Source organism: Neolamprologus brichardi, chromosome 7, assembly GCF_056152115.1.
Source record: "Neolamprologus brichardi isolate AB-2024 chromosome 7, ASM5615211v1, whole genome shotgun sequence".
Taxonomy (NCBI): domain Eukaryota; kingdom Metazoa; phylum Chordata; class Actinopteri; order Cichliformes; family Cichlidae; genus Neolamprologus; species Neolamprologus brichardi.
In genome coordinates, this window is record NC_142110.1 from 10,910,779 (window position 1) to 10,925,867 (window position 15,089).

Below are 15,089 nucleotides of genomic sequence, written 5' to 3' on the forward strand. Positions count from 1 at the left end.
GTTTTGTGCATTTGCTGGAAAAAAAATGCTTTCCCACACACCGGAGGGAGGTTGGTAAGCAAATATTGATGATGAGTTATAAACAGTGTTTTTTATTGTGGAACAAACAGTTCCTTAATTGTCAGCTCCCTAACTCCATATATTCTGATGATCCCTAAAAAAGCTAGAGACATTGCCTAGCTGTAGGGAAGTTGATTTGCTCTATTACAGCACACTTGGCATACATTATTATATACTAAGATTTAAGATGACAAGATACCTTATCAATACCTGTTCTAAATGCAAAGGGCATAGTGATGCATTGTAATAGTACACATAATCAAGGTGCTGTTTCTTTACTTGTTAAAATACTGATCTCAGTACACTAACCTTAATGACTCCCAACAGAATATTTGCCTTGCAAATGCCCACAGCTCTGCACTTCAGCTTGCAATGCATGGATGCTGCTAAAGCTAAAGCATTTTTACAGGACAAAACCCCCTCCAGAGCTACAGAAGCTCTTGTATAAATCTTACCTTTATACTCACATGGGTTGTACTGTCCAAACATGTAAACTGCAAAATCTGTAGAGTACCGTCTTTAACATTCAGCTCATATATTTCATATATTTTAGGCCGGCTTTGACAAAAATGGAGGTGGAGCACATTAGTGAAGATAACAGTCAAAACACAGCTTTAATTGAGTCGTAAGATGAGTAAGTAGCATCAGCTGTTGTTGGCCTCATTGTTGTCAGACAGCTTCTTTCATGGTAAAATGCATTCAGCCCTCACTCTGTAATTATGCAAGGGAGAGGGGGAGCAATAAATCTGATAACACACACACGCACACACACATGCACACATATACTTAGGGGTATAAACTCATGGACAAGCAGAGAATTGCTGGAACAGAGATGAGATTAGAGAAGCTTTTCTGATCTGTGGCATGAGAAGACTTGGCTCGTGTATCAACCAGCCATCTAAGCTGGCTTATCCTGATACAACCAGGGGCAGACACCCCCCACACACACACATACGCGCGCACACATGTGCACACATACAATAAGAAAGTTTACCGGGTGATGTAAGGGAGGAGGAGGTTGGAGAAGAGTGGGGTAAAATCTCCAAACAATTCCATATCCCTGTTAGTCATGGCCTTGCTTTGCCTGTAAAGCAGAAATGACTGAGCCCTTGTTAGCAGTGTCCCCAAACTCCACTAAAATGTCTACTTTGCTGTCTTTCTACTTCATTGTACCACAAAAAGTATTTCAGCTTTTAGATTTGCCCTGTGGCATGTGGACTGACAAACTTATATCCCACTCTTCTTCCCTTCTCTCTTTTCTCCTCCTCTCTTCTCCCTTCTTCTGCAAGCAGAACTGATGCCCAGATGGTGTGCCCCTCCATGTGTGGTCCAGTTCAGTTCTCCCTGACCGTTTCATGGGCCACAAAACAACCCAAGAATCCACGGCCGCTGCCTGACTCAACCCCACTGAGCACTGTCCACTTCACTCGTAACCCCTCACCCCTAACCTTAACCCTTAGCCCTTCGCTTCCCTCTGTCTCGCTCTCTGTCACGCCTGTTCTTGCGTTCTGACAATCCTCCCTGAGCACAACATGGTGGCCCGCATTCCCTTTCTTGTTTTGGTCATGATGTGTCAAGGCGTTTTGCTCTCAGACCCACCCCAGTCACGTCGGGAGATCCGCATCGAGGGTGACCTGGTGCTCGGCGGCCTGTTTCCAGTGCATGAAAAAGGAGCTGGCATGGAGGAATGTGGCCGTGTTAATGAGGACAGAGGGATCCAGAGGCTGGAGGCCATGCTGTTTGCCATTGATAGAATCAACTCGGACAAAGCTTTGCTACCAGGGGTCTCCCTAGGGGTCCACATTCTTGATACCTGCTCCAGAGATACCTATGCACTTGAACAGGTGGGTGAAGATTGCCATTGTGCATCAATGACAGATGATGAATCTAGACAGTGTACAAATGTAATTTTCTGCCATATGGTAGTTTTCCCGCACACCTAAAATTTAGTCTCACTACCACAAAATTAGATTGCATCATAATCATATCTTACATATGTAAGTCAAAGTCAGTTTAAAGGACATTAAAGGTAAACACATGACAGCACTGAAAGTAATCAAATCCCCACAAAAGCACATTGGTGAAATATCGGGATAATCCATGTGAATGCTGATGTAACGTTTTAGGTACAGCACAGTTAAAATCTAATTAGTTGTTTTGTGCTCCTGGGCGACTTGAACTTTTGCTATATTTTGTCTTTAAAAAGTTGCTCATCTAAGTAATTTTTGGCCTCAGAAGTTAAATGTGCAACGTTTCCATTTTAAATTGAGTAAAACTATAGGCTCTCATTAAAAGGTAATATTCAGGTGAAGTAAATGTACCTCAAAATTCTATTTTATTCACAAAGGAAAAAGGATATTGCCTTGAATGATAACAGCAAATCCGTGATGAGAAAGATAGATTGAAGCTATTTTTGATGGGGGAAATGAGCCAGATAAAAAGAAAGGATGGCACTTTCCCCTCAAGGATTGTTATCTTCAAAAAAATCTTCTTATTGCTGAGCTATTTAGGTATGATGCATCTAGTGATCTTACGCAATGAGCTCTGTGACTGATTGCATAAACCTTGAATTTTTGACATCTGGTTTCTCTAAACAGGTCGTGGATTTATAACTTTTTTTCCACAGCAGTTTAAATACAGTATAATCTGCCTTGGTCTCGTATGAGTTAATTTACAATTTGGACCCTGTACTGAAATGAATCAACCTCATGTGTGAAGCAATAGATTTTCATTGTCCTTTCAAGAAGAGAGAAACGTTGCATTAAAAAATAACCTCAAAGTATTCAACTTTTATTTATGTAGCGCATTCATTACAGCAAAAATACTTCAAAGGCTGATTAAGAATTAATAGATAACATAAACCATATTGTACCCTACATGATCCATTACACTTGTTCTAAAATATCTGTGTTTCTGTGTTGCCCAGGCTCTGGAGTTCGTAAGAGCCTCTCTCACCAAGGTGGACGACACAGAGTTCATCTGTCCCGATGGATCATATGCTTTGCAGGACGACAGCCCGCTTGCAATCGCAGGAGTCATAGGAGGATCTTTTAGCAGTGTCTCTATACAGGTAACAAAAGTACAGAAGTAGTTATACAAACAACAATCACTGTGATCATCTACTTTTAACTTTCTCATTAACTTTTTGCTTATTCTCCCGTGACCAAGGGTTAAAGTGACATTTTCCATTTCTGCTGTTTTCATATTTATGTGACTGTGTATGTATGTGTATGTCTATTTCTTAGAATCAAGCTCCATCGGTGTGCTCTTGTGTGTTTTCCCAGCCCGTGTAGCTCTTGTCATAGAACTATGTAATTTGCATAGTTTAGCATAAAACCTCCTTCTCCCTTACTCCTCTGTGACTGCACAAAAGCCTCCTCCTATCAGTCCTTAAATCCCTAATCTCTGAAACTGTCTCTCTGTCTTCTCTTTCTCACCCTGCCCTGTCTTTTTCTCTCTCTTCCGTTTTATATATTGCTTTTTTTCTCTCCTCTAAATCTTTGCTCTCTCACTTCTCATAACTTCCTGCTTCCCTTTTTTCCCCTCCATATTTATATGCATTCTGAGGCATCCCTCCCGGCTATTTGGGGAGATCTCAGTGTATGCTGACCTCAGCCCCCTTCTTTTCCTCCTCCTCCTTCCTGGGGCAGCCATTGTTAACACATCTGCACTGCCTCTTGTCCTTCATCAGACATAATTATGCTTTGTTTTCTTGCGGCTCATTTTTGTTGGCCTTTGTTGCTGGGGTTTTTTTATCGTTTTGTTTTGGGGTTTTTTTATTTATCTAAACAGCAACCGTGTTTACAAGACTTGAACTGTGTGCTGTTTTGTGATCTAATGCCAGTGAAGCTAATCCAGCTACTCCTTCATGCCTTTGTACTTGGCCAGTCTGTCTGTGGCTTCCAAATGAAGTAATAGGGAATTATTTTATGTTTAACCATGCACAACTAAACTCCAGTGCCTTGAAGGCATTTACTTAGCGAGCATGATTCCTCCCCTCTACTCATTCATGTCTCTGTGTATATGTCTCTGTGTGTGCATGTGTGTGACTTGCATTCCAAGGAGAAAATGCACAGAACCCCTCCTCTGCACCATTTTTTCCGTCCTTTACTTTCATTTCTTTCCATATCCACATCCAGCCCATTTCTATGCATTTCTCCCTTCCCTCTCTCTCTCACAAGGGAAGAAGGCAGCTTTCGCTAACAGAGTAAACTCCCCGTGTCCCTACACACAGCCCTCTTAGGTAGCTGGTCATTGTTCAGTGGCAGGTAATGGAGCAATGCGGTTACATTTTGCAGCGTGACCTTCCGTGACATTTAAGTCAAGTGCCATCTTAAACCCATAAAACCTGCCTGCAGAACTATAAGCAGCCATCAGTGCGTGCGTGCTTGTGTATGTCAGCGCAGGTGTTGGCGTAAGTGTCGGCCTGTTCTGGCGCACATCGGTGTATGTATGTGAGCGTGTGCTCTAATCTTCTGCATTATTAGTCTAATGAGATTCTGACATGTTGTCAAAACAGCTCATCAGCTGAGCTATGAATGAAATATAGAAAAGCACAGACTGATGCGCTCTAAAAAGGATTAAACTGAGGCGGGAACAGAATGGCTGTGTAGTTTGTGTTTATTTGTGGGTGCCTGTGCATGTTTGATTGTGTATGTTTACATGTCTTTGTGAGCGCGAGGATGTCTTCCAGTCGTATCTCTACTGTTTGTGTGACACCTGTGATTGAAACTGCAATAAACAGAACATGATCATAGCCCAATCAATAGTAAAAGGGAATGCAATATAGACGCTACTAGAGCTCAGGCACCCGTCACTAATAAATGATTCACCATGTGCATATGTACTTGCTGTGTTTTCTTTTATCTTCATGTTACGCAAGAAGCAACTTCTACAAGCAGAGATCTTCAATATATGTTGCCATTTTCCATATGGAAAAAAAGAAAATTCTCAGCTTTTATTAAAAATATTTGATTAAGAGTCGCAGTTGCAGTCAAAGGTTAAAGATCACTTGAAACAGATAAACACTTACACCAACTTTAAATAACTAAGCGCAAGAAGCTTTAGCAGTTTCAAACTGATGCTATTGTTTTTATATATTTCAACCTTATAAACATTCCTTGTGCTGATTCTCAGTTCCACTTTGTTTTAACTTTACCATTCCCTTTCTTCTGCCAAGCCTTGGTACAGCTCTTCATTTTATCCGCTATTTGTCCAGTGAAAAGCAAAACACACCCTGTGGAAGTTCTGCTTCCATACGAATTAAACGTGTAAGTAGCAGCCTAGTGGTGCTTATCAAATACACCTGATTAACTGAGCACCAGCAAATGTAACCACATCTTTAATCTACGCCTCTTCTTTCTAAAATGGCTATAACAACACAGCTTAAGTTTACTAAACGGAAAAAACAAACACAGCACATCAGCATAAACGCCTCATACCAACTGTCAAGCACGGTGGTGGAGGAGTGATGATTTGGGCTTTTTTTTTACAGCCACAGGACCTGGACACCTCATAGTCACTGAGTAAAACATGAGGTCCTTTGTATACCAGAATATTCGAAAGACAAATTTGAGACTGTCTGGCCGACAGCTTGACTGAAATTGGGTCATGCAACAGGACATTGAGTCCAACTACAGCAGCAAATCCACAACAGAATGACTGAAAGGGAAAGAATCAATGTGCTGCGTTGGTCCAGTCAAAGTTGAAACTGCAACCTGATTGCTGTGGCGGGACCTCAAGAGAGCTGTGCTTGAATGAATGCCCACAAACCTCAGTGAAGTGAAGCACCTTTGTAAAGAGGTTTGTCAGAGTTCCTCCACAACAATGTGAGAGACTGATGAAGTCAAACAGAAAATGATTACTTCACGTTATTACTGCTAGAGGTGGTTCTTGAATAATGGGACTGTGCTTAGGTTTTCCAAAAGCTGCCTAGAGTTTTAGGGTTATATATATATATATATATACACATACATATATAAATGTTAAGTTTGACATGTTTTGGCCCTTAATTTTTTTACTCTACCTTTCAGACATTGACTACGTTCAGTCTAATTGTCAAATCATTCCTAAAGAAAATACTTTTTATACTATCACCTAAAAAAAATCATCAAGTTCATAGAAAATATTTTAATAAAATTCAGACTTATTAGATTGTATTCACACTGATCCATAAGAGTATAATCCGTCAATTCTAATTCAACTCTGGATACATAACATTAAAAATATAATTTACAAAAAATTATGGGAAATCTCCTTTTGCTCATTTATCCCTGGCTCTTCTCAATAACTTTACAGTGTTATCTGCAGCAAAATATTAAAGTTAAAATATTAAAATATATTTTATCATGTCATAGGAGCATGGGCTATGAAAATCCAGTAAAAAAAAAAAAAAGATATCAATCAATCAATGTCAAGACTCTAATTTTAAAGCAGTTGCGATAGCTTAATTTTACAACAGCAGGCTCAGAATTATTCCACCTGATTTATGTGTTCCCTCAGGTTGCCAATCTTCTCAGGCTCTTCCAGATCCCTCAGATAAGCTACGCTTCAACAAGTGCCAAACTCAGCGACAAGACGCGGTACGATTACTTTGCCCGCACTGTGCCCCCTGATTTCTACCAGGCCAAAGCCATGGCTGAGATCCTGCGGTTCTTCAACTGGACCTATGTGTCCACCGTCGCATCCGAGGGTGATTACGGGGAAACTGGTATCGAGGCTTTTGAACAAGAGGCACGCATGAGAAACATCTGTATTGCCACTTCAGAGAAGGTAGGAAAAAGAATTCATTTGCACATTTCTGTTGTCAAATCTACATGGCTATAAGAAGCAAACAGAAAGAAAAGCTAAACAAAACAAACAAAGCCAAAACTTCCATGTGGAATGTCACCCTGATGAATGGCCTACGGCTGCACCAGCAACAATGGGCAAAGTGCTAAATTTGTCCGCTTATAAAAGTTTGTCTTTACGTCTTATCTCGTCCTACCCCAAATAGGGTTTAATATCACACTGGTGTTATCAGTCGTGAACCAGAAAATGAAAGCTTATCTCCAAGAACTCATTCCGGGTGCTTTCACAGGCACATTTTTCATCTAATTTGCTACAGAAATGCATGTTGGTATGAGACTGTGAGACAAATCTTTTTTTCTCACATTTCCGCCTATGATTTATGTGATAAATAATTACGAATAGAGAACATAAGCAGGAGGAGCATGTACAGTATGTCTGTCATTAAATTGCAGCATGTCTCCTCTTTGTCCAGGTGGGACGGTCTAACGCGAAGAAGTCCTATGAAGCTGTGATCCGTCAGCTCCTCCAGAAGCCAAACGCCCGTGTGGCTGTTCTTTTCCTGCGAAGTGACGATGCCAGAGAGCTGCTGGCAGCTGCTGCCAGGCTCAACACCTCCTTCATATGGGTGGCCAGCGACGGCTGGGGTGCGCAGGAAAGCATTGTCAAGGGAAATGAGGTCACAGCTGAAGGAGCCATCACGCTTGAATTGGCAGCCAATCCCATACCAGAATTCAACCGCTACTTCCTTAGTCTGAACCCTGTCAAAAATCATCGGAATCCCTGGTTCAAGGAGTTCTGGGAGCAGCGGTTTCAGTGCTCTTTTGGGGGAGGAGGCGGAGTGGGCTTGGGAGAGACGCCTCCCCCACCATGTGACAAGGACTTGTCGATGGACAAGAGTAACTTTGAACCCGAGTCCAAGATCATGTTTGTGGTGAATGCCGTGTATGCAATGGCTTACGCCCTACATAACATGCAACGTAGCTTGTGCTTTAACACCACCAAGCTGTGTGACAGCATGAAGGCCTTGGATGGGCGCAGACTCTACAGGGATTACATCCTTAATGTCAGCTTTGCAGGTAAGAGAGCTATAGCACGGCAAACAGAATGAAGAGCGATAAGGTGTTGAAGTTTTATGAAGAATAAGAAGTAAATGTTGGAGAGGAAGCTGGGGGAAAGACAGTAGGACAACGATGGGAATTTTCAGTCCCTAGTTAACAGTCCTCTGTGAAACAATACAGGGATGTTGTCCTTCTCCTCAGCCAAAGCAGCCACGAACATAAAAAGTACTGAAACAAATCCACTTAATTGCTATGTATTGTCAGAGCCAGCTTGCCATTGACACCTATTACCCATGCGTAATTGATACGACACTTGAAAGTTGCTTTGAGGAATGAGAGCTTCAGTTAATCCGTCAGCCATATTCTTCTCTCTTGCACTAATGAGATTGTGTGTGTTATAATAGCTCCTATAGCAGGCTGCCTGTCTGTCTGTCAGTCTCTGTAGAATTGGGAGTGAAGAGACAGAGGATTGGCTTGACTGACAGATGGCGTACAAAGGAAAGCGTTATAAATAAACTGCTGTGTCTCAGGGACTGACACAGGTTTAGAGGTGCTTATTCCTCCACCAACCGTGACCAGGAGCAGACATCAAAACAGCCAGACAAACAACACTAACACGGCAGATTTGCCATGGGACGCTTGGGAGAGAGAGCAGCAAGGATGGATGGAGGATGAGAAAATGGCATCACCTATGAGGGGAGGGGGGGAGGGAGCTTACAGATAAGAGTGACAGGCAGACTAAAATGAGAAAAGAGAGTTTGGGGTAAGGTAAGAGAGAGTAAGACAGAAAAAGAGATAGGGAAAGAAGGAGGGAGAGAACAAGTGAGCACCGAGGCAATTCCGGAGTGGGACGGCATGCGTCAGCAGAAGAAGAGAATTCTCTTTGAAATTCCCCATCTTCATTTCTGCTACAAATCAAAGTGGAGCATTTCTGTCTGAGAAGAAGAGCGAGTATAAGATAGAGAGTGAAGAAACAGTCAAAGCAATTGCAGTTGCATCCTCCACTTGGCACCGATGATCCCACTCCATTATAGAGTACATACAGTGAGAGATGGGAAAGATATGCAGATTTACACACACGGGAAGCTGACAAATGCTCTGGAGTGGGTTTTGGGGCAGAGGAGAGAAAAGCAGGGAAAAGCAGAGGACAGCAGATGAGAAAGAAGGTGTGAATCCCTCTGTGACTTTCCTACATCTCTATGTCTGATAATGCACTCCCTCTAACACCACTTCTGCCTTCTTTTTAATACTGATGTATGTCTGCGAATTGCATGTTTTTATTCTTCAGCTGGTAAGAAAGAACAGCAAATACAAACAACCTGAGTCCTTTTACGCTGACAGTTCTGACAGAATGACAAGCAGCTGTATTGGTAAAAATCCATTCAGAGAAGCTGTGCTGATAAGAGCTCAAACTACGTGGAAGACGGTACAGTTAAACTGGGAACTTGCAGCAGTGTTTGTTTTGAGGTATTGGTTCGCCCAGAATGACTCACTCTCGCTCTCTGCTGTACATATACATCCTTCCGACTACAGTACGTAAGGAAGAAGCTGAGGTGAGTTGAGGTTGAATGTGGGGTATGAATACTGCAGCATCACCATCCGCAGTGCTCTCAGTCTGAACTGTAGCAGACGGAAAACCAACACTCTTCAGTGCTCTCTGTCTCCCTCCTTTCGCCTTCTCTTATACACACATGCAGGTTTATTGCACAGTCTTTGCATTGCATCAAAATCGGAGCTTCCTTATAGCTTCCCAATGTCCCCTAGGACTGTGATTCTTAAATGTAATAGGACTGTTGTTTTATTAGCTTTTACTGACATTGTATGTGATGCCCTAATGCACTATTCTGTGTTAAAAGCAGTGTTTTCATATGCGGCTCTCTTCATCTAATCTCGTCTTGCTAGTTGCTATGGTAATGAAGCCGACACTATTGCCAATTGTCGAAGTGATCCGGTAGATCATGGGAACTGCTCCTTACCAACTAGTAACAGACACAGAGGCGTTTTTTTTGCACATTTTTATGAGGCCTTACAACATGCTTCATACGCAAAACGTAGACATACATACACACAAGAGGCACATAAACGCCTTCCTAACAGTCTTTTTTACAATGAGGTGGCTTGAAATGCTTGTTTTTCTACCAGCATGAAATTGCAGACACCCCCAACCCACACACTTCTCAAAGCCATCATTCAACTCCCACCCACCCACCTCCCCGATCTGCAGCAAACAGATCAGTATATACACACATGCATGCAGTCTTCTGTTCAAATAGTGGTGATAGATGTGATATTCCCCCTTCTCTCTTTCTCTCTATGTGTGTGTGTGTGTGTGTGTGTGCGTGCGTGTGTGTGTGTGTGTGTGTGTGATATGTCTGTGTTAGCAGAGGCGGTGTGCCTTCAGGGCCATATTGAGCTTGCTGCAACGTTTAGATGCTAGAGAACAACCTTCACTCATTTTCTCTCCCTCGTTTTTCCCTCAGTCTCTTTTCCTCTGTCTCTCTGTCTTTGTCGCTGTCTGTCTTTCCATCACTCTTTCTCTCCCACCTCATCACTCCGTCTTTTCTAGATACTTGTCCCCTTTTTTTTCTCACCCGGAAAGTGTCCTACTCTCTCCTACATTCAAAAACAGCACATCCCACTCAGACTTCACAAGGTTGCTCTCCTGCCTCCACTGCCTCTCTGCGCCAGTCTGCTTCTCCACTCCTCTCCCTCACTTTGCTCATCTGTCCATCCAGCCTTCACCTATTCTCTGTTGATTCCTCTCTCTAAAGGCTCTCCTTTCCATCCACCTGTATCTCAGCTACCATGATATCAGTTTCTTGCTTTTCACTTTTGCTATCTCCTTTCTCTTTCTCTTGTATTCTTCTCACTCTACTCGCTTGTCACTTCCCTCCTTTCTTTGCCCTTATCTTGTCTCTTGGCTCATTCTCCATCCCAGCACCTTCTGTTTTTCTCTTGCCATTTCTTGCTTTTGTCTCCTCTATCTCACCACCTTTCTTTCAGTCAAGCCTCAGCTCTCTTCCGCTACATTTTACCTCCTATACATTTCTGTCCCTTACTCTAGACTTCCTTTTCTCTACCCTATCTGTCCTCTGTTCCCCTGTGGCCTGTTGTTCTGTGACCCAGTCAGCGCCTCCATCCCCTAGGACCAAATCCACAGGGAGAACAAATATAACTAATGTGATCCCTCTGTGTGTGAATTTGTGACATGTGAGTGAATACCTGCATATATATCCGTATGCACTGAGGGGACATGAGTGCATGTATGTGTGAAGTCACATAAGCAAAAACAAAAAAAGATTTACCCTCTCCACATGAATCTGTACACTTCACTTTCACCGCTTTAAGATGACTTATTCCTACTTATTCATCCCAAGCCGCCTTTGCCTCCTCTCGCTCTCTCCCCCTGCCTTTAATACCCACAATCCCCCTTGGGCTTTGCTTTAGCCCGACATGGCCGATAACATAATTAATTTCTCAGCTTCTGAATGAAAAGCCTGTTTTCACCATGCTTCTAATTAAGCTAGAATAATAAGATGTTTCTCAAGTTAGTGGGAATGCTAAGTGTTTCGCAAAAATTAGGGTTCTGGTTAGGCTGCTTTATAACTACAGTTTGTCTTGCTTAAGTTGATTTGCTTTTTCTTTCTTTTCCCCCTTTTTTTTTGTATTTTTTGCTGTTTAATTTTCATTTCTCCCAGCTGTCTAATCAAGTGCCATTACAAAAATGAAAGTGTTTGTTGCCATTGCAGTAAGATAGTTGTATATTTAGATTTGGTTGGGACAAAGCAAACCCTATGTTTCCCCCAGCCTGTGAGACACCGTTTCTACTGTACTTCTAGCGTACCACATGGAAGATGAATTGGCTGACGGTATTGCTGGATGTCAGCGAGTGAGGCTTGGTCTTTTGTTTGCTGATGACACTTCACGGGGCATAAAAAGTCACCCGGAGCAGTAGGGAAGTATTGTGTGGATGAGGTGGCACAGAATCATCTATACCAGGGGTGTCGAACTCCAGGCCTCGAGGGCCGGTGTCCTGCAGGTTTTAGATCTCACCCTGGGTCAACACACCTGAATCAAATGATTAGTTCATTACCAGGCCTCTGGAGAAATACAAGACATGTTGAGGAGGTCATTTAGCCATTTAAATCAGCTGTGTTGGATCAAGGACACATCTAAAACCTGCAGGACACCGGCCCTTGAGGCCTGGAGTTCGACACCTGTGATCTATACATATACATCTATATAACACTGTATTAGGTTGCGTTAAAAGATCTGTTACACGTGGAAACCTAAGAGCCGCCGTTAGGAAGCATCACTACAAATCATTCCGTCAGTTTATTGTTCAGCGTGTTGCTGTAACAGAACCATGTTGTAGAAAAGTAGCTGACAGATCAAGTTCCTTTTAGCCACACTGTTCACTTATGGTTTCAACCACACTAGCAGTCTGTCAGCCTGTCTGTGAGTGTACAGTTTGGTCCTAAGTGCAATATCTCGACAGCTATTAGGTGATTTGTCATGAAATCTCATGCAAACATTCATATTCTCATGAAGATGAATCACAGTAACTTAGTGTGTTACAGTTCGGGGTTGGGAGATCTCAGTGTTGCTAAATCCCTTCAACTTTCTGGCTCATCTTTAGTGTGACACTATCACACTGTCCAAATAAATCAGATGTCATCTAATAGGATGCCTCAATAACCCTATTTTTTTAAAGCAGGTTAAACAGGCTTTTGTGCACATTGGAAATAATATGAACAGGCTTTTTTTTTTAATCATTTTTTAAGCAACACTGTTTCAGAAACACTGCAGGTCGGTCGAAAAAGACAGTTTGCATATTTGAGATGCCGGACTTGAACACAAAGACCTGTCACAGTGCTTCAGCTTTACTATAAAGATCCTGAGGTTTTATTGAGGTTTCCAGCTAGTTAAATGAGTCTAACTTTATTTGATATTAGAGATTTCAATTTTCTTTGTCAATTCTGATTTTTTCCTAAAAGTGACTTGCCTATGCTGATGTTCCCAGTTCTGATTTTCTTTCTAAGAACCAAAACCAACAGCAAATAAAATTATACAGAAATTATCAAATTAAACTTTACAATTCCCCCAAAACTGCAGTAAGTTACAGGACATTGTCTATTAAATAGCTGAAAAATAAGTGCTCTGCTACCTGAAAAAAATACAAATAATTTTCTGAAAATGAGTTGCTGTACACCCATCATCAGCTGACATTTAGGTGTAACAGGTTTATACAACAATGTTAATTTAAGGTGTTTACATTATTTTCCAGTATGTTTATAACTTTAACAGATAACAGGACATCAGCCACTTTTTCATTTGTCTCCATAACTTTCCTCTTAAGTGCTTTGATCTGTTGCTCATACCGAGGCTCATATAGAGCCTGCAGGCATGTGGCTGACTCTGTGCACTGGATAGCTTTAGCTTTAGCCACTTTGTCTTTGTTAGTTTCTTTAAAATGTCTGTGTTCAGCTGGGTGAGGGTGATTTAAGTGCCTGATTAGGTCTGTTGTTACAAATGTTTTGGCACTCGTCCACACATGGTTTACTTTGGCAAACTTTGAAGACAAAGAGACAACTGCTTTCTGAAGAGCTTCCATGCTAACAATATATTAATGTGTGGTTATGAGTGTGCACTATTTGCCTGCCCCGCTGTGCGTGTAGCATGTGTTGCGCATGCATGAAACAGACCGGCTCATAATTGGACATATGGCTCGTCACCAGACTGGGCAGACTGGTTCCCTGTTCGGTCCATCGGTGGAACTGAATTTAATACGTGTATTGTCATAAGATAAACGGATCTCGATGAGTATCGCTGACATTAGAGTTGCATCTGTTGATGTTTACCAAGACTATATTTAAAGGACGTGGCCACTATAATCACTTTTAGTTGGTATAATATGGCCACAGCTAACCTGTTGATAGTAAAAGCACATTTGTGGTGCCCTAACTTGCTGCAATTGGAGATAAAGTATCTGAATTTCAGGTGCAGGACCGGTTCTCATCTCCCACATGCCCCACCGTCCCTCCCCTTTTCAATTCTTTAACTTCTTCACTTCTATTTAGTACATGGGGATCTGCCAGGCTCAGGAGCCGCCACCAGTCCCCTTCGAGGCCTTGCCCAAACTACACCTGAATTCATGTCCAAGCCATTCATCTTTATCTACTAAACCGCTGTCAAACCTCAAATAAGGACGTGGGCCCAGCAAGTGAATTACATGATCAGTATATAGAGAGAGAGATTTGTAACTATTTGGGACATCAGGAAATCCTAAATATATATATTTTTTTAATTCAACAAAACAGGCTGGAGATGTGGACTGACAAATATTTATTAACTGTTTTAGCTACTATTTAAATGGCCAGTCTAAAAATTTCAACATGCTCAGAAGTTTGATTCAGTGAGTCTACGGCCATAGATGCTTAGTCCTGTCAAAACAAAAGCCTTTGTTGTTGCTGCTTTAGTTTAATTTTTTTTAGTTCAGTCCAGGACAGTGATGAAGAGAGAGAATTTGGTCCATCAGTCAATAACCTGGGCTGCGTGTCTCCGCTCTCTGCAGTCAGTTGAATCTTGGTGGCCTTCGCTAGCTCTGACTTGCACCCTCATCCACTTTCTTGATAAGCCATTCTGTCATGTCAGCGAGGTCACTGATGTTGGAAATAAGGAGGAATCACCGGTCCTCTGAGTCTATTGCTGCCTGAATGCGATGTGTTAGCGGGAAGTCAAGGACAAAAACAGTGCCTTCAAATGGCTCTGTAGGCCAATACTCTTATCTCTTTTGTCTGTATTACACGTAATTGCCACATGCAGCTAATTAGGCCTCAGCACATATCTAAGGTCCTAATAAGGTGCAGTTATGATAATTAGCCACTGGTAACGTCTTCTGTCAGTGTGTATTGGTGTTTAAAAGGAGGAGGTCCCAGCTTGCCTTATTGCTTGCTGATATTAGCAGACTTTATTATCTGGCGACGTGCAGCATAATGGATTCATATATCTCCTTTATCTCAAGATATTATCAGCACCTTCTTATTGAAATCATTTTCATTTAGCTGTCACCTAAACATTTAGCTGCAAAATCCAAAGAAGACTTGACAGTTAGAATTTCCTGTGACAGAGGGAGATGAGAGAGGAGAAAGATAGAGAGTTGTGCTGTCTCTGTGATTTATG

General features: G+C 42.0%; 1 protein-coding gene across 3 annotated transcripts in view; it reads left to right on the forward strand.

Annotated features, from left to right (window-relative positions):
- Window positions 1-15,089, forward strand: part of grm3 (glutamate receptor, metabotropic 3) — a 38,446-nt gene that overhangs the window by 17,242 nt on the left and 6,115 nt on the right. For all 3 annotated transcript variants that reach the window (XM_006789426.2, XM_006789428.2, XM_035907182.2), the window contains 4 exons: window positions 1,353-1,904; window positions 2,987-3,130; window positions 6,562-6,831; window positions 7,322-7,925. In XM_006789426.2, the coding sequence (XP_006789489.2) occupies window positions 1,593-1,904; window positions 2,987-3,130; window positions 6,562-6,831; window positions 7,322-7,925 (1,330 nt within the window). In that variant the 5' untranslated portion in view covers window positions 1,353-1,592. The remainder of the gene's footprint in view (window positions 1-1,352; window positions 1,905-2,986; window positions 3,131-6,561; window positions 6,832-7,321; window positions 7,926-15,089) is intronic.